This window comes from Perca fluviatilis, chromosome 5, assembly GCF_010015445.1.
Source record: "Perca fluviatilis chromosome 5, GENO_Pfluv_1.0, whole genome shotgun sequence".
Classification (NCBI taxonomy): domain Eukaryota; kingdom Metazoa; phylum Chordata; class Actinopteri; order Perciformes; family Percidae; genus Perca; species Perca fluviatilis.
This window is the reverse complement of record NC_053116.1, coordinates 22,962,383-22,983,480: the sequence shown is the minus strand read 5'-3', so window position 1 is coordinate 22,983,480 and position 21,098 is coordinate 22,962,383. Positions and strand designations below refer to the sequence as shown.

At 40.3% G+C, this 21,098-nt stretch overlaps 1 protein-coding gene across 1 annotated transcript in view; it reads left to right on the top strand.

Moving 5' to 3' along the window:
• Window positions 1-19,580, top strand: part of kcnc4 (potassium voltage-gated channel, Shaw-related subfamily, member 4) — a 28,659-nt gene extending 9,079 nt beyond the window's left edge. The window contains exons 2-4 of the mRNA XM_039801811.1: window positions 10,814-11,750; window positions 12,589-12,765; window positions 16,847-19,580. Of these exons, the coding sequence (XP_039657745.1) occupies window positions 10,814-11,750; window positions 12,589-12,765; window positions 16,847-16,914 (1,182 nt within the window). The 3' untranslated portion in view covers window positions 16,915-19,580. The remainder of the gene's footprint in view (window positions 1-10,813; window positions 11,751-12,588; window positions 12,766-16,846) is intronic.
• Window positions 19,581-21,098: the final 1,518 nt, after the last annotated feature.

The following is a 21,098-nucleotide window of genomic DNA, read 5'->3' as shown; positions in this document are numbered from 1 at the left end:
CATAGTGATTGTTTTAAACCGCTGAAGCACAGAGCCAAAGCAATAAAAACACATAATTGTTCTAATACTATGGAAATAAACACATTTAAACACCTGGAGAGCTCCATGGCACTGAAAGTGTACCAGGCTTTGTAATCTCAGTTTAGTTACATGTGACAATTAGACTTGACATTAATGCTCAGATGAGATAACTTTGTTTAATCTTCCCATGTGCAATATTTCATTAATTCCACGGCACTGCTGCCTGTAATTAATCACCACTGTGGTAATGGGCTGCAACTTGTTAACAGTGGTGAGCAATTAAAACTGCCTTTCCCACAGAAAAGAGCAACATATTGTATCCAACGTAGAGAAAGAAATCCATTTGTATTTGTCTGGGGACCAAGGGTTTAACGGTTGTGGGATTGTTGAGGTCTGAAGCACATTATGTGGAGTCTACATTTCCATCTATTTGGCAATATAAGATGCGGTTTTACTTTTAATTAGTTCAGATTTGATTGACATTTACATTCTGATTCATTAAAGGCGAATTCCGGTTGATTTCAACACGTAGCTCTGTTGTTTGTAAATTTGGAGTGCTGTCAGTAGCGAGAAAAACGAAAACAATCGGTGTTGCCTACACCGTGTTATCCTCCTGCTAGCGTTAGCACCCAGGAGGCTGAAACCAAGCAAGTTTTAAATGTTTTTTTTAGCCTCTTAACATGTTCGAAATGTCATTACAAGTGCCTACCCATGTGAAGTGATTCCTTCCGAGTGAACACAGTGAATCTGACTGCAGTAGATGTGAAAGAAATGCATAAAATGTGTGCTAATTCAGCTCTGTTTAGTTGAGAGGGCAGGACGAGTGCTTCGGGACCGTCTACAAACTATAACACCGAAAAGAGATACAAATATATTTATTAATTTAATGATTAAATAAGGTAGTGTCTCCAAACTTACCTCAATTATAACTTGTCTCCTGCTTATTTTACTACAGTACTTACTTTTAAAGGTCCCATGACATGGTGCTCTTTGGATGCTTTTATATAGACCTTAGTGGTCCCCTAATACTGTATTGAAGTCTATTTCCTGAAATTCAGCCTTGGTGCAGAATTACAGCCACTATTATGACCTCATAACGAGCAAGATTCCAGATCGGCCCATCTGAGCTTTCATTTTCTGAAAGGCAGAGCAGGATACCCAGGGCTCGGTTTAAACCTATCACCATTTCTAGCCACTGTGGGACCATCGGCAGGCTGGGGGAACTCATATTAATGTTAAACCTCATAAAGCAACACGGCATCATGACTTTGCGTAAACATACACGCCACTTTCCTAAAGCCAAATGGCGTGTTATTGTACGCATTTTCAGCTATCCACGTGTATATCTATGCCGTATACAGCAGATGTAAACATACCCACCACATGGCCTTGCCACGTTGAGTGTTCTCGCGAGAACACGCCGTACTATCGCGAGAACGTCACACGCCTGTTAATAAAAAATAAAAATAAAAGAAAATAGTTGGGTTTAGGAAAAGAACACAGGGAAAGGCTTTAGTAATAAAACAGTGACAAAAACACGGAAAATAACAACAAAAACGCTTAGGAAAACAGTAAACAGTTGGGTTTAGGAAAGAAACATTGGGTAAGACTTAAAAAAAAAAAAAAAAACGGCTGAAAAATCGCCACGAGCGGGACGCAAAATCGGCTCTGCTGGGTGAAAGTCCTATGTTTTACCCATCCACCACCCCCGTTCCTTTATACTACTCGCTACGGCGGAAATTCACTCGCAATGTAGGTCAATGTCGGCCGATTATTTGTCTTGATAACACGCCAAATTGGCGTGTCATACTTACGCCAATTCATGAGATCAGTCTGCATAAAGTGACATTTTCATGCCATGGGACCTTTTTAAAAAATAAGCATATGCCTATTTTTGAAAATATATTTGCATCTCTTTTCGGTGTTATAGTTTGTAGACGGTCCCGAAGCACTCGTCCTGCCCTCTCAACTAAACAGAGCTGAATTAGCACACATTTTATGCATTTCTTTCACATCTACTGCAGTCAGATTCACTGTGTTCACTCGGAAGGAATCACTTCACATGGGTAGGCACTTGTAATTACATTTTGAGCATGTTAAGAGGCTAAAAGCACATTTAAAACTTGCCCGGTTTCAGCCTCCTGGGTGCTAACGTTAGGAGGACAACACGGTGTAGACAACACCGATTGTTTTCGTTTTTCTCGCTACTGACAGCATTCCAAATTTACAAACAACAGAGGTAGGCTACGTGTTGAAATCAACCGGAATTCGCCTTTAAAGATGCAGTAGGTAAATCTTATAAAACTAACTTTCTCTTACATTTGCTGAAACTGACCCTATGTTCCAGTAGAACTACATGAATTATGTAAGATAAAAAAAATCCAGCTCCTCTGGCACCACCTACAGCCTGTACTGCGATTGGCAAAATTCCACCGCTCCCAGTTGATTTTCTCCAATCAGGGCCACAGGGGTGTCTATCTGCCTTTCAATCACTGCTCAGGCACGTACACGCATATATAGCGTTCTCCCCTCCCCCCTCCCCGTGCACGAGCTGCAGAAAGGTTTCCCTAAACTCCGGTGAATATTGGAGTGGCTTTTCGGAGGTGGCGTGACCTCCGGGATTTTAAAGATCTGAAGAACGATGCAGACGTAGCCACATTTCTTCTCGACAGGTAACATAATTACCATGAATGATTTATATTTCACTTGGTTATTAGTAGTCAAAAGTCCACAAAGCTACGTTGGTGAGGATAATGGTAACGTTTGCACAGTGGTCGGCCTGATATGATGCTGAAATGGCTAACGCTATAGCCTGCTAGTTAGCATCGTTTTATTGTTGGTGAGTAAAGTTAACGTTGTGTTAGTGTTTAGTTATTGAAAATGTTGTCTGTCTGACATGCCGGCAGTTCTGTCAAACTCCCTTGTGTGGGAGGGGCTTAGGAGACGGCTTGGGCTGCAGCAGAAAGGTGGGAGGGACTGAGAAGTTGTCTCTGTTCAAATTTGTTAGCAAAGTCCTGGTTCTTCACAATCTTACCTACAGCAGCTTTAACCAGGTTAGATACTGTCAAATTTGAGATGTTTAAAGACATTCATCCTTGTTTTAAATGTGTAAAGATTAAATGTTGATATGTACAGATTTAATTAGGTTTTATCAGTATTTTACTAGTATTGATAAATTTGGGTGGATTGTCCAACCCTAATAAGAACTAAAATATAGACATCTCATCTTTGTCTTAAGGGAACATCAATGTAGTCATTTTCTCTTTCCACATCTTCATCAGAACCTCATTTCTGCTTTTAGGGCTGAAACGTCACATTTTGCCTCGGTGTTACACCCAGCTGATAAATAATAAAGGAGCATTATGAGCAGAACTTCTAGTTCCTTTGGGCCCGTCTTTCACTGCGCTGAAATCTGCTGCTCGACGAATGGAACACATGATATGATTTTTCACACGTCATTAAAGCAGTGCTGCCTTGTTAAGGAGACTCTGAATTTTCAGGCCAAGAGGGATGTAATCATGTGTGATTATGTTGGTTGTTTATTCTGCTCGGTTCAAAGCTGTTTGCTGAAAATAGATTGGCTGTGTTGCTGTGAGGTCAGCATATGCATCACAAAGTATACACAGAGTTGCAGACTTTTTTTTGTGTAGAAAAAAAAAAATCACAAAATAAACATTTCTGAAAATATCATCTTACTTCCACCTAAACCAAAGAGCAATGATCAGTGAGGTCGACTGTTGGTATTTGAGGTGCAACTTAACTGACAATCGTCAATGTGATTTACATTTTTTTTTATTTTATTTTTTTTACCCTCTGACACCCATGAATGTTTAATGATTTATTTACTTTCCAGCCTGTACTTTTGTTTTGAGACAGAACGTTCCGCTTGTTGAAATTTTAACATACTCTTAAGTCACGATGCACTCAGTGTAACCTCTTCAGTAGTCTTTGGATTTTGACAAAATAAAGTTTCAGCACAAGGTTAATTTTCTGGCTTATTTCTACAGAACCTTCAACTGCAGTAAATCTCAGGGTCTTCATCAGGATAGCTTATTCTCAGTTGTCATCTCAAGTTTGAAACTTAAGTCACACAATGGTGTATCGAACAGATTGTTTGTATACGGGGGGAAGATCATAACCCCTGTCTCTGTTCAAAAATGGTCTCTGCCATCGGATGTGGTTGGCCTGATCTTTCTCCAGTTGTCCACTGACTCCTGGATGATAACCTTTGACCTCTTTTCAGTCGATGCTGCGGCCGGCTTTGGTGTGGTGTTTACAGACAGCTGATGTTTCTCTCATCATCAACCCTATCCTCCTCGTTAATGAGATGTTCTGCTCTGTGTAGGAAGGTCTTCAGCACTGATCTTTTATGTTGTAGGTGGTGGTTTTTGGATTTGGCAGACTCCTATTCCTTCTGCATTTCATTGATTGATGATGAAGGTTGATAAAGCTGAAAGTTACTCAACTTCACATTCCTACCATTTTCCCCGCTTCTGGTTCCATGAAATATAAACGTGTGACCTTGAATAACTCATTTACAGATACCCAGGAGAAGCACAGCTGACAAGTTCTCCTCCATCCTCAGGTGGACCGACTCTAAATAAGTGTGACACGAATTCCAAGAAATCATCAGAAGTGGCTTTGCAGCTGCTGACTTCTCAGAAGGCTTGTTGTTGTGGTTCTTGCGTATCAGTGTTAGTAACCGAGCGAAATGCTGAACAGCTGGAGGTGATGGACGTGATGGGACTCCCCAGCTGCTGCACACTGACGCACAGCCTGCTGCCCGTCCTGTCTCGCTCCCTGCCACTCTGATTTTCCCAGCTGGGACCGGTCGGCTGTCCCCTCGGGGGAACCTGTGTCAGTGTGCAGCAGCTGGGGAGTCCCATCACGTCCACTGACACCTGATGGCCTCGGATCAATTTCTTTTTGGCACCAGTGTTGGCGTTACATATCCTCAGAGGCTTCACTATGCTCTACTCCTGTACGTATAGTGCTCAGAGACTTTTATATTATAAATATATTTATATTATATTATATTACATAGATCATTCATTATTTCAGTTCTGTCAGGTCCATTAAGTCAAGAACACACATGACAATAAAAATGATTTAGGAAATTTTTATTGAATAATTGCATTTCAGCTAATAAATTCTGAATTAAATTTTGGCGGTATGGCTCTGTTCAGGGAGTCCTCTGACCTTTTCATGAGCACCATGAAATAGCAGAGAGTCAGAGGACAGCAGCAGCATTAGGGAACGCTCACACAGTTTATGACTGTGTGAGCTGAACTATTCCCCCACATGAACAGAGCAGCAACGATGACATAGAAGCAAATGCCACGTTATACACGACAAGGAGGAGCTGGGGAGGAGGTGGGTGGCAGAGAAGCGAGCAGCAAGCAGGTAGGCGCAAACTGAATCTGCTTTAAATAGGGCGCCCTGTTTGAGTGTAGCCATTAAGCAACGAGGGGTGTTGACCAGCTGATGCGCTACTCCAGATCAGCTGATGCAGCTCAGCTGGAGCAGATCAGCTGATGAGACCGTGTTGTTGGCCAATAGCGTTAGCAGCGTCTTGACTACCTGGCCTGCCAGAACTGACGCTGACGCTCAATTGGTGAGATTTATAAAATGGAAACTCTCAAAGACACTGTAAAGTGCATTTACCTTAAAATTGCAGTAAATGTACTGAAAAAAAAATCTTAAATGCAACTTTATTGATCCCAGGAGGGTTTACTATACTATTACAGCAGCACGAGAAACCGACCATGGAGGAAGTAACTGGATAGAAATTAGTAGAAAAGATATACTAACAAATACGTTAAATAGATAATACTATATACATGTAGTGCTTGTATCAGCTTACCCTTGGGAAGATTGCAGAAGCTACATTTACTTTCCTAGGAAATCTCAGTGTGAACATTCATCATAACATTAGCAGGCTCAGCTGACTAACATGGAAACACTCTGTGGTGGCAAAGAGACATTATGGCAATCACTCCAACACTGTGACTGTGTTTAAAGTTCCCACCATTCAGCCTTAAACCCGATATTGTGGTCTCCCTTTGTGTCAGGCCTTAAATAAACCACACAGACACATTTAAATGCTGCAAGATGTATTGAACAAGACAGACTTGCAGACATGGACACGCGCAAATAATAAGAATACAAACAGCCAGAGAGACAAACACTTCACTAAAAAACCCAAAATACTTTCAGCAAGAGAAGAGGCAGTCATGCAGACACCTCCAGATGCATACACACGTGCGAGGTCAAAATTTGTGGTGTTATTGTTAGACCATGTTGTGCCTTTTATGAGCAGAGCAAATTGCCGTCGTGCCAGGACCTCCAGCACCTTCCCTGAGAGCTGCCCCTGGCTGCAGATACCCAGCTCTGTTTACTTCTTGGAAAAAAAAAACATTTGCTTTTGAGTAAACTATATGCTGTTAGGGCCTGTTGGGCCCTTTCAGAAGCATCTGAACAGCAGCAGGACTTTTTTGGTAGCTGCTGGTTTGTTGTCCTACCGAAGAAGCCCTTTCTGTGTGATGTGTTTTTGTCAAAATCAGGAAAGTGTGAAAATATGTTCTGCTGCAAGAAGATGTTTATTTATACTCACCAAAATGATTCATTCCACTTGGAATGAATAGATACGTGAGACGAATACAGAGATCTGATCGACGATGAAACGGCTTGACAGTTTTTAGAAACATGTTACACGGACACATTCATTGAGGCTTTTGTGTAAACTGAACCTACAACCGTAGGTGTGTTCCAACCATAGACTATAAAATAATGGATGTAGCTAGAGGTGTTGGAAAGAATCATTTCATGTAAGAATTGCGATTCTTATCTTCTAAGCATTTTAATTGATTCAGAACTTTTTTTTTGCGTAATAGCGCTATCGGGAATGCCGCTGTTCTTACCATGTTTTCAATAAAATCATGATGTTGCAGTCCATAATGGTGATCCGCAGCTGCAGTCAATCCATTTTGTCCGCCAGAGACAGTACATTGGCGATAAGGAGTTAGCTTTAGCCTAGCCCAGTCGAACGTCGAACGCCGTGCAACCAGTAACCAGTAACATAGCTCAAGCATGGTGTTTGTCGTTCAACTGGTCGTGAGTCGTTTTCCCAAGATGGCACCCCCCTGTATACGTGAACGGTACTGCCTTTCTAAACTATCTGTTTAATAAACTTTCTGTACACTATACAAAGTTCTCAGTGCTTTGGGTTACATGTGGGGACCCTCATTATGCTACCGTGGAAGTGTGGTGCTATTTTGAGCCTTGTTAGTGGTATAGAAATAGCGATTTCTTTTTACTTTACCCGTGCCCCGACGACTAGCGTTATAAGGTAATTAACGGTTTGCGATAAAACTGGTCAAATTCGATTAGCATGAAAACATATCCCAGAGAACAGTCGACTCGGTACACGTGTTATTAACACGTGTTATTAACTAAGCCGGATTTGTCCTTTAACACTTCTTATTTTGATGTTTACACTGGGCTCCACTATTCAGGTTATTCTTCAGGTCAATTGTGCAACAAGTGAAGAACCACCGTGGGACTGAAGAAGTCCAGAGAGGACTGGTGAAAAGCTGGGGCAATTCTTTTATTAATTGACTTTGGAAATGGTTTTGCTGAGGTGCTTCAACAGAGGGTGAACCCTCTCGTTTGGTAGAGCCCACCTTAATTATTTGGCGCTGACTGTATATCTGGCTCTTTTGTCTGAAAAGCTTTGCAGTAGGAAATCATGGATGAAAGGACACAATGAAAACATATTTTGCATCTGCGTGAATGTGTTAGAGAAACTGTGAGTGCATGGTAATGAGTACTTAATTAATTTTTCGGTGAACAAAGGCTGTTAAAACAAATTCATTGTCAAGGATTTTCAGATGAAAGCAAGCAAAAAATCCACAGTCTATTTTACAGATGCAGTATTTAAAGATTCAATAAGACTGTATGAAATATACACATGTATATGTTGACCACTGAGCAGTGGTAACAAGTACATCTCCAACAGTATATCAAGTAGTTAAGATTAAGTTTGATCAGTTACGTCATTAAAGGTTAATGAATCAGTAATAAGTACCCATTATAATATATATATTAATACAATACTGACAGGGACATTCTGCTGTATAATGAGTAGTGTTACTTTTAATACTCATGCTCACAATAATTCTGGTTGTAAACTGGTAGAGAAGTGTATTGAATTAGTAACTAATCCAGCTGTGTGCTCCTGTTTCTGTTAGTTTCTACTGTATGCTGTTTCTCTGCTGTTTGGCTTGTTGTGATATTCCCCATGACTTAGCCCTGTAACACACACACACACACACACACACACACACACACACACACACACACACACACACACACACACACACACACACACACACACACACACACACACAGACACTGTGCACAGCCTTAGTGATGTTCAGCAGGGAAACCGTGTGCGACAGGGGAACTCTGAGCTCCTCTTGGGGCAGAGCTGAGGCTTCCCTCTTGTCCTGCAGCTCAGTACTCATCTTCTCAGGGGATCAGAGCTGTGAGCGCCTCAGAGCTCACTGAAGAAGGTTGTCATGGTAGAAAGCTGCACATTATCTGGGTGCACAATAGAGCTGGGCCATATGGAGAAAATCAGATCTCACAATATTCTTGACCTAATACCTCGATGTTGAAAATGGCATCACTTTACTGTAATTCAGCCTTTAAAGGTCCAATGTGTAGGAATTTCTCCCATCTAGCGTTGAGATCATATATCGCAATCAACTCTCTCGCACCACGCAGTTCAAAGTACGTATTACAGCTACGGTAGCTTTCACGCTTCAAAAAGCCGGTCTCTTGCTCTTTTCAATATCCTTTTTCTTTTTCTGGGTGAAGAAGAAGAATCCTGTTCTTGAAATTTGGATTTTTAATACGTGTGGTCCTCCATGTTTCCTTCTTCAAACTTGCCGGACTACGATGCCCATTAGCAGCATTAGCAGCACCTGTGAGTTTATCTTGTGACAGCGAATGCAAATGTAACATCTCAAGCCAATAGGAATATTTGGAATTGATGGTGGAGGTAAATATTCATGATAAAAAGGACAAGTTTATGAACGGGCAACACAGATTTTGATAATGAACAACTAAACACGTAACACACTGGACCTTTAAAACCAGGAAAATACAAAACTTAAGATATATTATGATATTCCAAATCTAAGACGATATCTAGTTTCACATCACAATATATCAATATAATATCGACATATTGCCCAGCCCTGGTGCTCAATAGAGATCAGATATGTATTATACTGTATATGTGCAGTATTGCTGTTCTGAATATGGGCTGATATTCTTCCAACTCTCTGAACTCCATAAGCTGTCCTGTTCTTATTTGTTTTATTTGTTCCACAGTGAATTAGTGTCCCCATTGGCCCTTACATGCTTTATTTGTTTTTTTCTAATCACAGACCCAAACACTATAAAGGCGATTGACATATGAGAGGCCCTCGGAGGGAGAAAACAGCTGAGTGCACGCAAAGCACATTTATCCAGCTGAAAGATTAGAAAGGTTTGAGAGAAATTACAATTTGCCCAGGCTTTAGTAAACAATAAGACAGTAATGGGTATGAGTTAGCACACAATGTTAACACAAACACAGACAGGCACGGCCATTGTGCTGAATTAGGTGGATGCCATGCAGCCACATTGTTCAATATAGCTCCCATCAGTTGTAAAAGCGGTTTGACTCACTCACCATTTTTGTTTGAATTTGTACTTTTAAGACAAATCATTTGTTTTAAATTATATTGTATTTGTTTTAGAGGGAACACTGACAGCAGTGTTTCACTCACTGAAACAGGGCAGGTAACTGTAAGTCTTTCATGACTCAGCTCATTGTCCAGAGTCTTAAAACTCGCTGTTCTGTGTCTCTGCTCGTCTCTTCACTTCCCTCTCTACGACATGTGTTGTCACCAGATTAAACAAAAAACCTCCTTTGTCGGTACAAAATCGAACCATGAGACTATTTTCTGTGTGATATACTGTATATGAAACACAACTCTCACAGTAGCCCCATGGTTGATGTATATACTGTATAGCACATTTCAACAAGGTGCAACAAGTGCTTTACATAAAACATTAAAGAGCAGTTAAAAAATAAAAAAATAAAAACATTTGTTAAAGAGAATATAATTGGAGGATAGGATGTCATAAGGCGGCACAGTGGCAGTGATGCTGTAAAGTAGATTATGTTTGATATTTTTGGGGGTTTCCACTTGGGCTGCATGGTTGGTATAAAATGACAGTATCAAATAATTGCCATTTTATCAGCTTAATTATCAATTGCACTCTTTTTCGAATCATCACAATAAACTTGCATCCTTCCTTACTTAGATGTTGTCAAAGTTTGTGTCTTATCATATTTCTTTGTGCCTGACTTAAAGTGTTCTCATATCAGTGTGTTCATTATTTGAGTCTTTGCTTACTGTCAATCACCTGACACTCACTGATGCCGCCAGAAAATAATCCATCAACACATGCTGCTTTACAGACTTGATTGGCACATCCATGTCTTTTTATTGGTGATACGGTACAGTTTGATAAAAATAAGTCTTACAATATAATTACACATGGCATGAATTAATTAATTAAAGAATAGTTTCCCGGAGGCACACGCCATACAGGCAATGGTTTTAATGGAAGCACAAAACAATACTTGATATAATAAACACAGTATTGATTGCTTATGAATTTGTGGGATGGCATAAAAATTGTGTTGATTAATTGTTTCATCTGTCTCGTCCAGGGAGTGGCATTTGCTTCTCTATTTTTCATCCTGGTGTCCATCACCACTTTCTGCCTGGAGACCCATGAAGCCTTCAATGAACTGCAGAACCGGACGGAGCAGGTTGTCGTGGGCAACGTCACAAACAACGTGCAGAGCCAGGAGATGGTGACCAGGCCCATCCTCACCGTGGTGGAGGGCGTCTGTGTGGTCTGGTTCACATTTGAATTCTTGGTGCGTATCGTCTGCTGCCCAAACAAGGTGGTCTTTGTCAAGAACACGCTCAACATCATTGACTTTGTGGCCATTCTGCCATTCTACCTGGAGATGGGCCTGAAGGGTCTGTCATCCAAAGCTGCCAGCAACGTGCTAGGCTTCCTCCGTGTGGTGCGGTTTGTTCGGATCCTCCGAATCTTCAAGCTGACACGGCACTTTGTAGGCCTACGCGTGCTGGGCCACACACTGCGGGCCAGTGTCAATGAATTCCTCCTCCTCATCATCTTCTTGGCCCTGGGTGTACTCATCTTTGCCACCATGATATACTACGCTGAGCGCATCGGAGCCAGTCCCAGCGACCCCACAGGCTCCAACCACACACACTTCAAGAACATCCCGATCAGCTTCTGGTGGGCCGTGGTCACCATGACGACACTGGGCTACGGAGACATGTACCCAAAGACTTGGCTGGGCATGATGGTGGGGGCGCTGTGCGCGCTGGCCGGGGTGTTGACCATCGCCATGCCGGTCCCCGTCATCGTCAATAACTTTGGGATGTACTACTCGCTGGCTATGGCCAAACAGAAGCTGCCGAGAAAGAAGAAGAAGCACAACCCTAACCCAGACGCTCCGACTGACTCAGCCTCGTTTGGGAAGTCGGAAACAAACTCACACAGAGACAGCACTCAGAGCGACACGTGTCCGCTGGCTGCTGAGGAGAACGTCAGCAGGAACCACTCAGGTCAGGTCGCAATGCAATGTTAAAGGGTCACTTCACCCAAAGTGCAGAAGAAACATTTTCTCAGTTACCTATTGGGGTATAGCCATGCGGATAGCTTTGGTTTTATATGCTCAAGTTTTAATTCTCAGCTTTTCTGATGCCAAGCCAATACAAAGAAGATGATATTTGTGGCGCTCACATTATTGAAAAATTACCTTTTAATTTAAACAATTATGTCTCCATTACCACAGTGTTACTCACAATAATCTACAGACCTCACTGTGAGCAGCTTTCTACCACATAAATATGCTCTTTTAAAGTGTTTTCTGTGGATTATCCAGAGTAATGGGACATTGTTGCTGGTAAGAGATGTTTACAATTTTAAATAAATATTTAAAAATTCATATTTCAGTGTTGTTAGCAGAACAGATACACTTTCAATCACCAAAACTATCTGCATGACTAAATACCTAGTTACTATTACTTTGTAATTTGGGTGAAGTGACCTGTTAAGCTAATGTTACTGATTATTGAATTCATAAATTAGGTTTTTATTTTGTTAATCCTGTTTGTTTAATAAATGATAATTTTGTTAGCCTAATAGTATCATAGCAGCCACTGTATTTCTAGTCTTATAGTTCCTGAGGCTTTTCAGAGTTAGTCTGACAGATGAGCCACGCTTAGTCATATAGACAGTATTACACTGGGATGAAATTACTCCTTAGAACATCTCAGACAAATTGAATTTCATCACAGAAAAATTCCGATTTTATGCAATATACCTTTGTCTGGGCCCTCGGGGGAGTCTCAGTAAAAGCTTTGGCATTTACGTCGCCATGTGTTTTTGTCTTCCTGTCAGACTCCAAACAGAATGGGGATGCAAATGTGGCCCTTTCAGAGGAGGAAGGCTGCAGCCTGACCCAGCCGCTGTCCCCCAGTGAAAAATGGTCCCTGCGGTGCTCCAGAGGGCGAGACAAGACTAATAAGGAGGCCACCTGCTTCCTCCTAACCTCTGGAGACCCCAACGTCCATACTGGTAAGTTACATACATATCAGTACACACCTGAATATACACATTTACTGTTTGTAGCGTTGCACATTGTACTGCTTGCTTTTTATCTGTACTTTGGTTTTAATTCACTTCTCTGAGAAAATTCAAATTTGGTTCTGTTGGTATGATGTCAGGTGTTTTGTGTTTCCTCCGCTGGTGCTCTTTGGGAATTGAACAGTGTATTCAAGAATATTCTGATAGTCAAGACCAGGTTTAAGCCATATGTACAATTAGTTACTGACACTTATTACACGTGCTTAAAGGGATAGATTGACTTTTTGGGAAGTCAGCTTTGCTTTTTTTGCAGAGTTGGGTGTGCGATTACGGAAGGCTTGTGTCATGTGGATGCAACAACAGTGGTGTTGTCATTACTTTGAATTCCTAATTGGGGGCGACAGAAACTACCCACTATAGCTTTAAGTACATTCTTTCAAGTATAAGTGTTTGTAATGCAAGTTGGATTCATTCAGTCATCTTGCTGACATCCAGATTGCTTCTCAGAGGTGACCTTATACAGTCTATGATGATTTCTTAAATTAGACATTGTTCAAATGTAATACCAATATTCTGTAATTTTGACGATTGAAAGAACCGTCTGTAACAGGTAACAAGCTCCTTTTAAGTCCCTCAATTGACTTCTGCTGTCAGCCTGCCATCTCTCTCAGCTTGAATGGCCGCTGGATCTCACATCTGAGCTTCCCAAAGTACCCAAAAGCCCCTTCTAATAAGAAGCTCTATATTTGGCAGTCATGGATTAATTCCCGACATCCTGAGCAGACATCCCATCCAGTCAACATCCTGACTCTCGTCTGCAAACAGCCCAACAACAGCGAAGGTGTTTTCCTGCAAAACTGCACTTTACAGAGATGCATTTTTCTACCAAAGCTCATTAGCACATCACTGTCGAAGAAAAAACAACACATAAATGTGGCACTTACTGTAGCTTGGCTGCTATGAAACTATATACTCACCCCATTTCTTGACAGCCCATTACAAGGAAATTGTATTTGAATGTTTGTTGAAGCCTTGTCAATACCTGAATGTGTATAGTGTTGTAAATTGGTGTTGGTTAATGGCATGTAGTCACACAAAAAACACAGCCTCAGTTAAATCTGTCAGATAAATGAGAAGAAGGGATGTTTGTGGACATGTTGTGATGCTCAGTGGAGGAAATCATCTGTCAATATGCCATTTACAGACTCACACAGAAAAACCCACCAGCCTGCTTTCACACTGACTTCTCTAATAATATGCTAAATTATCTGATCAGCTCATGAAATTTCCAAGCGAGTTTCTTCTGATCGCAGAGACAAAACAATGGGAAGCTGAGCAAAGCCAGAACACCTTATTAATCTTTGAGAGAGAGAGAGGGAGGGGGGGGGTAATTCAATTCTGAGCCCTGTGTCTGGAGAGTATGTAGATAATGACATCCCTGTTACAACAAGAACATTTCACACATACACAACACATCTTAGTACACATTACCTGCAAAAAGGTCTCAAGTGGACTTTCATTGTTTCCTAACAGTGTTGAATACTGTTGCAGCAGAGTTCAAAATGAAAAACTCATTTCTGTCCAACATGCAAAAGGCTACTTTTGTGTTTGCAGCCATTTTGAGCTGGTTAGATGGAGATAGATTATGACACAGTGGCTCTGCTCTTCAGAGCTATGCCCATCGGGGATGGTGTTAGGTTAATTCCAGGGTTACAGGATATAAGGTATAGATTATATTTCACCAGAGCAGTATGGCAGGAAGTAGAGAGAAGAACAGATGGATGCAGCAGGTATGAAGATGCTTTAATGGTTATCAGTGACAGGAAATGGTCGCCCGCCCTGCAGTGGGAACAAAATATTGGTGGATTTGAAGTGATTACAGTTGTCACAAGGAGTCTGTGACAGTGTTAGGCCTCAGTGTCAAAATGTATATATGCAAACACTGTCCTGGTGGAAAGCACTTTACCTCAGTGATGTCACAACCGCAAGCTAGTTTCCTTGCTATGAGTGCAGAATGGTGTGGCAAACTGTTCAAGTGCTGCTAAAAGGAGCAGTACGTGTTATATACATCCATGTGGTATACAGACAAGCAGAGAAAAGGCTTCTGAACTTGAATGAGCCTCCATATTCCCAAGTGGCTCCTCTGGATGATTGCTACTAATAGGTTTCCATTAAAAACATGGGTGGTCATAGCAAAAGCCTCCTGCTGGAGCTGCGGTGGTTAGAGAGTGAGGGAGCGCTGTCCGTGAGGACAAAGTTATTTTCTGATTGTTTTATGGCGGTTACGTTCTAAAGCACAAATAAAAACACACACCTCCGCTGGTATGTGCCGCATTGTTGGATTATGAGTAAATGCAGAGCTTCATTTTGTGTGTGTGTGTGTGTGTGTGTGTGTGTGTGTGTGTGTGTGTGTGTGTGTGTGTGTGTGTGTGTGTGTGTGTGTTGTTGTGTGTTGTTGTGTGTGTGTGTGTGTGTGTGTGTGTGTGTGTGTGTGTGTGTGGGTGGGGGGTTAAAAAGACACACCCTGCACGCTGTTATTGGCTGCTATTTACTGGGGGTTACACAACCATGGCTCCCAAATGCTCTTTGCTGACACCCATAAACATCCTGCCAGAAAAAATAAGAAAAGAGAAATACAGGCAGAGGGCAGGGACTCTGTAGATACAGACACAGTAGATACAGTAGTAAAATGCATATTATACCTGCAAACAGGAAATTATAAACAACAATTTTCATAATTGATTAATCAAAGTCATTAAGTCATTTATCAAGCAAAAATGTCAGACATTCACTGGTCTCTGTTCCTCCAATGTTAGTATTGTACTAGTGCTGTCAAACAATTAAAATATTTAATCGCGATTAATCGCATTAATGTCATAGTTAACTCGCAATTAATCGTACATTTTTATCTATTTTAAATGTCCCTTGATTTCTTTTTGTCCCATTATTTTTTCTCATTTTAATGCTCTTATCAACATGATACGATACTTCTAAAACGGTGCCTGAACTGAAAGATATATATATTTAAAAAAGGAGCACCTTGTTTAATTGTATTTGTCTGTTCTGTATGTTCAAAAATATAGAACAATAAAAAGTTGATCTAAAAAGAAAGGAGCACAAAACGGTGAAAACAACCACTGGATGGGAAAAGGGTATTTTACAATTACATGTGAATGCACCACGAGGCTGGCGAGGTGAGCAACACAACATCATGACAATGATGACATTTTCAGACAACGGCAGCTACAGTCCGGTGTTGGAGTCCTCTCCAGTGAAATACAGACACACTTTACACCGTTTAGCTGTAAACATTTTAACCTGTTTAATCCAGCTGCTAGCTAACGGTAGGCTAACGTTACCTGCTGCTAAGTGTAGTGTTGACTGGCCTCCTGTGCGGTTTCAGTTCCCTTTAACGTCCGTTTTCGGAGCATCAGAAAGAAGTGCAGGCATCTAAGTGGCACCTAATAAGGCACCGAAATCCGCGTTGCTATTTGGTCCGGTAGATAACGGTCGTTAAGGCACCGGTGCCGTATTAGCACCGGGTCTCGGACCCCATTCAAAGCGGCGATTTTCGTCGAAAAGCGACTAGTTTGCAGGTACGTACTACTCTTTGGCCGGCTCGCAAGCAAGTGCAAACAAGTGTGTGCAGCGTGCTGTTTTGTTTCCAGTCTAGCTAGATCCGGTGTGGTGTTGTAGTTTTTCTAACATTACTAGGTGTTGCAACAGCATGTGAAAAACTACAAAGTTTGCTGGGCCAAAAAGAACGTTAATCTCTCGATAAAAAAAATGACGCCGTTAAAAGGGGTTTGCGTTAACGCCGTTAATAACGCGTTTAACTGACATTACTATATTTTACATAAATGTAAATTTAATTTCTTTGGGTTTTTAATAGTTATTAGTTTACAATGACAGGTTCAGAGCCTGAACAGGGTCAGCTTTTATTCAGCACAGATATTTCAATACACTATGTCAAAAACTATTATACTCTAGGTGCATTTCCTAGGTCTTTTTTATGCTCATATCATAAGTCACCGTGTTTCATTGTATTTCTGTCCTTTGTGTTTCCTAACAGAGAGCTGTAAAGACATCCTCACTGACACTGGAAACTACGCTCAGCCGGAGGTCACCACGCTGACCTGATGCTGATTGGCTACGGAAAGGAGAAAGATCATGAACTCTCAGTGGAGTACATGCTGTGCAGAGATTCTTTTTCATCCTGAATAAACTGCAGTGCAAGATTATTTTTTTTTAATGTAATACATCCAAAAGCCTGTAGTAGAAAATCAGTTGTGTAGCAGATTTACCATATGTATACTCATTTAAATGTTACAAGCATTTTGCATGTGATGCATGATCATTGTACCATTGTATAATGTATACTTTAAAAATGAGCTACCATTAATAGGTTTATCATTTTGTGAATATGTCATAGCCTGTTTTAAAGGCCCTGAAAAGGCTTCTTGTTGTCACCAAAGGGGGTCCTATGAACACAATTTTCTGTGATTATTGGAACAGTTTTGGTTATTTCACATCACAGATTTCTGTTTCTTTTTTTTACTCCGTGCTTTTCTTGCGGGTTTGAAGTGGGTGGGGCTCAGTTGGAAAAACGTGATGTAATGTACTTCTGTGCACTTAACAGGATTTAGCAACATTTGAATCTGATGACATGTTGGTGGGTTGTTTGGTCACTGTCACACTGATCAAATCACACCCACACAATCCAGATGTAGCAGATTAGCTGGGTTTTTGGGTCGTAAACCCTTAATAATATTACTATATTGGTTATTGGTCAACTTATTGGTTACTTATTTAGACATAAATATTTAATGTTATAAAGGGAGACTTTTCATTGGTTTTAAGAGACTATGTTTTAACCATATTGCAACATCTTGCTAATGAGATGTTGCAATATGTGCAGAAATAGTCAGTTTTTGGGACAAAAAAAAAACCAAAACAAAAACATTCTTCGCCAATTGGATTAATGTCTTAAATCCATAAATGTTGTTAACTGTCGAGTAAGAACACCCAAACACTTGTTAATATGGGTTTGTACAGCAAAACTGTTACTGTGAACTAGGATTAGAAAACATACCCAGAATTCTTTGTTGATCATCCGGTCTTTGCCTTCTGTCGTGCCACTGCTTTTTAACACTGACCACAGGGACAACATGCAGATATTTTGTCGAGACACAGCGTGGTATGAATGCTGCTCAGGCAACACATTGTTTTTAGATCCTTGTACAATAAGAGAGTTTAACAAAATAAAAAATCAATTGGGCAGTATTGACTGTCTATTACATTAGCTGTATACAATTGATGCATCACTGCTGGTTGAGTCAGGACCAAATGTTGACTATTCGATTACATGGTAGATTTTTAGTGCCATCATTAGTATATAAAAAAAAAAATAGATAGTGCAATGCCATCAGTTTCACTTGTGCCTCATGTTGAGTAATGGAGCTTAAGTGTGTGCTGTAATGTAATTAGATTTGTTCCTTAACACTTCTGGTTGTGTCGGCTCTGTAGAAACCTTGTTACATGTTTCCATGGAGGAGAGAAGCAGGCAGGAGGAGTGTGGTTTCTTTCACTTGTGACTTATAATATATTCCTCATGGTCTACCATAGTGGCCTTATGTTTAATAAACAAAGGGAAAGTTCATTTCATCTTCATTACACTCCAGCTCTGTTTCTATGCTGACCCAGAGGTCTGTAATTATGTAGAAGCAGAGTTGTATGTAGCAAAATAAAATATTCTGGATCATTTCTTTTATTAACTATTTTATTGTCTGTACATGTATATGACATGGTTATGCACCATGAAATAGTTAACTAATAATGAAAGATTATTATTTTGATCATTTACTTTTTTAGCCTAATTTCCTGTTTTCCATGTTGTATATACTTGAATGTAATGAGAAGCACACAGCACATCAGTTTCATATCTAGCCATTCAGACAGATGTCAACTGTCAGGTGTGTGTGTGTGTGTGTTTGCGTGCGTGAATGCGTGAGAGAGAGAGTGTGTGAGTGTAGGCATGTGTTTCTATGCAGAAATAGAAATAAAATCCATTTTCCCTCCTGGTGTTGAAAATAAACTCCTATTTATTTATTTTCATTCACAGCTTGCATCGTGGAATCTGTTTTTCTTTTACAATAACTGCACAGTTTGCGGCTGTATATATCTGCTGCTGCTGCTGCTGTGTCACCTAATGTACGGCTATTTATAGTGGTGACAGAAGTGGAGTATGGTGGTTGATCTTGTGCTGGCTCAAAGTGGCATAACGGCAGTCACAGCCGTACCTCCTGCTCTCCTGTGCCTCCATGATTATGTACCGAAGATGTAGATGGCATACAGAACACATCACCATGGAGATTTGGGATGACGGGCAACACTTAATATACTGCTCTTCTGCCTCCATCTCCCCTCTTTCACACGCAAAGAAACACCACTCTCTCTCTCGCACACACAAACATACTGTACTCACCTCAGCTCAGCGTTATCATTAGTGTTGTTGCTCATGAGGAACGTTTTGATGTTCAGGGATGTATTATGCAGTGCACTGTGGCGATGAAGGGAGGGGGGCAATATGTCATGACTGAGTCTAAGCCATCGAGCATGAATGAATATGAAAGTAGACACCGTGCTACCTGGAAAATAGATATCAATATGTCCAATTAAACAACAAGAAGTCTGATTTATTGAGGGTTACATGTTGGGTCCCACAAGGATCAGTGCTGGGTCCAAAATTGTTGTTTTAATGTTTGTAATGTGTCTAAAATAATAAATTTGGTTTTGTTTGCTGATGACACCAACTTGTTTTGTTCTGGCAAAAACATTGAGCAGCTTTTGGACACAGTGGAGACTGAATTAGAATCTCTTTAAAATGATGATTAAATAAATAAAACTAAATACTTAATATTTGGACATCGGGAATTCAAGAATTTCAGACATATTATGTTAGATAATATTTAAATAGAAAGAGTATATGAGAACAGATTTCTGGGAGTTGTCATAGATCACAAAATAGGCTGGAAACCACATGTTAATCATATTAAAACCAAAATATCAAAGTCCATAGCAATTCTGAACAAAACCAAAGATATTCTTAATACAAATTCATTACTTTTATTATATCAATCTCTCATACTGCCATATGTAAATGGTGTGGAAGTTTGGGGGAAAACATATAAAACAATCACAAATCCAATTTTCTTACTTCAAAAGAGAGCAATCAGAATCATAAATGGGGCTAATTATTATTTGTCAGTTCACACTGACAAATGTTATTTATAAACTTACAGTTACTTAAATTTAGTGAACTTGTAGACCTTACAATAGCATCACTAATGTACAAAGTACATAATAGCATGTTGCCAGACTGTATCCAGAGGCTGTTTCAAATAAGAGAATGTCAATATGAACTGACGTATTTTCACTAAACCAAATAGCCGAACAAATGTAAAATAAAGATGTGTTTCGATGTATGGAGTTAAACTGTGGAATGAATTAGAAATTGACATGAAAATGTGTAACACAATCGACCGATTAAAAAAAATATTTAAACATAAGCTGATTAACAAATATAAAACAGAAGTGTGAATACCAGAAGGTACACAAAACGTATGGGATTTTTTTGTTGTACTGGGTTATATAGTGTATACTTTTTTTCTGTAACTTTCATCTTTGTATGAAAGAATATAATTCATGTAAAAAGGGTAGGTGTAGTAAGCTCAGGCTAGGGCCTGCATCTTTTCGGTCCTGTTTGTTTCTTATATATATATATATATATATATATATATATATATATATATATAAATAAATGGCACACCAGCTTGAGGGCTTAATTTGAGCGGAACACGCCGGAACACGTTCCGGCACCTCTGACGTTGGATCTGGAACCTTTTTTATTGGATCCGGCACCTCCTGTTGTCACTATGAAAAATGTATCGACTAAATGCACAAAATAAATTACTGTTTGTGTAGTGTTCAATGTTGTTATCTGCCTTGTTAGTCTTTATTTCCCATTGAAGTTCCACAAAAATCTTGTGTTTGCATTTTGGATGTGTTTTGAGGTGAATGTTCAGGGTAAGAAGGAGGGGGGAGAGGGACGGAGGGAGGGGAGGCACTTCACTTGAAGTGACCTCTAGCTCACCCAGTAAGAGCGTTCGTGGCTGATACCTGCAGTGGCCTGGGTTCAAATCCAACCTATGGCCCTTTGCTGTGTGTCATCCCCCATCTCTTGCCCCCTTTCGTGTCTATCCACTATCAATGTAATAAAGGGAAAAGCCCCAAAAAATTATCTTTAAAAAATACGCTGGCCAGTT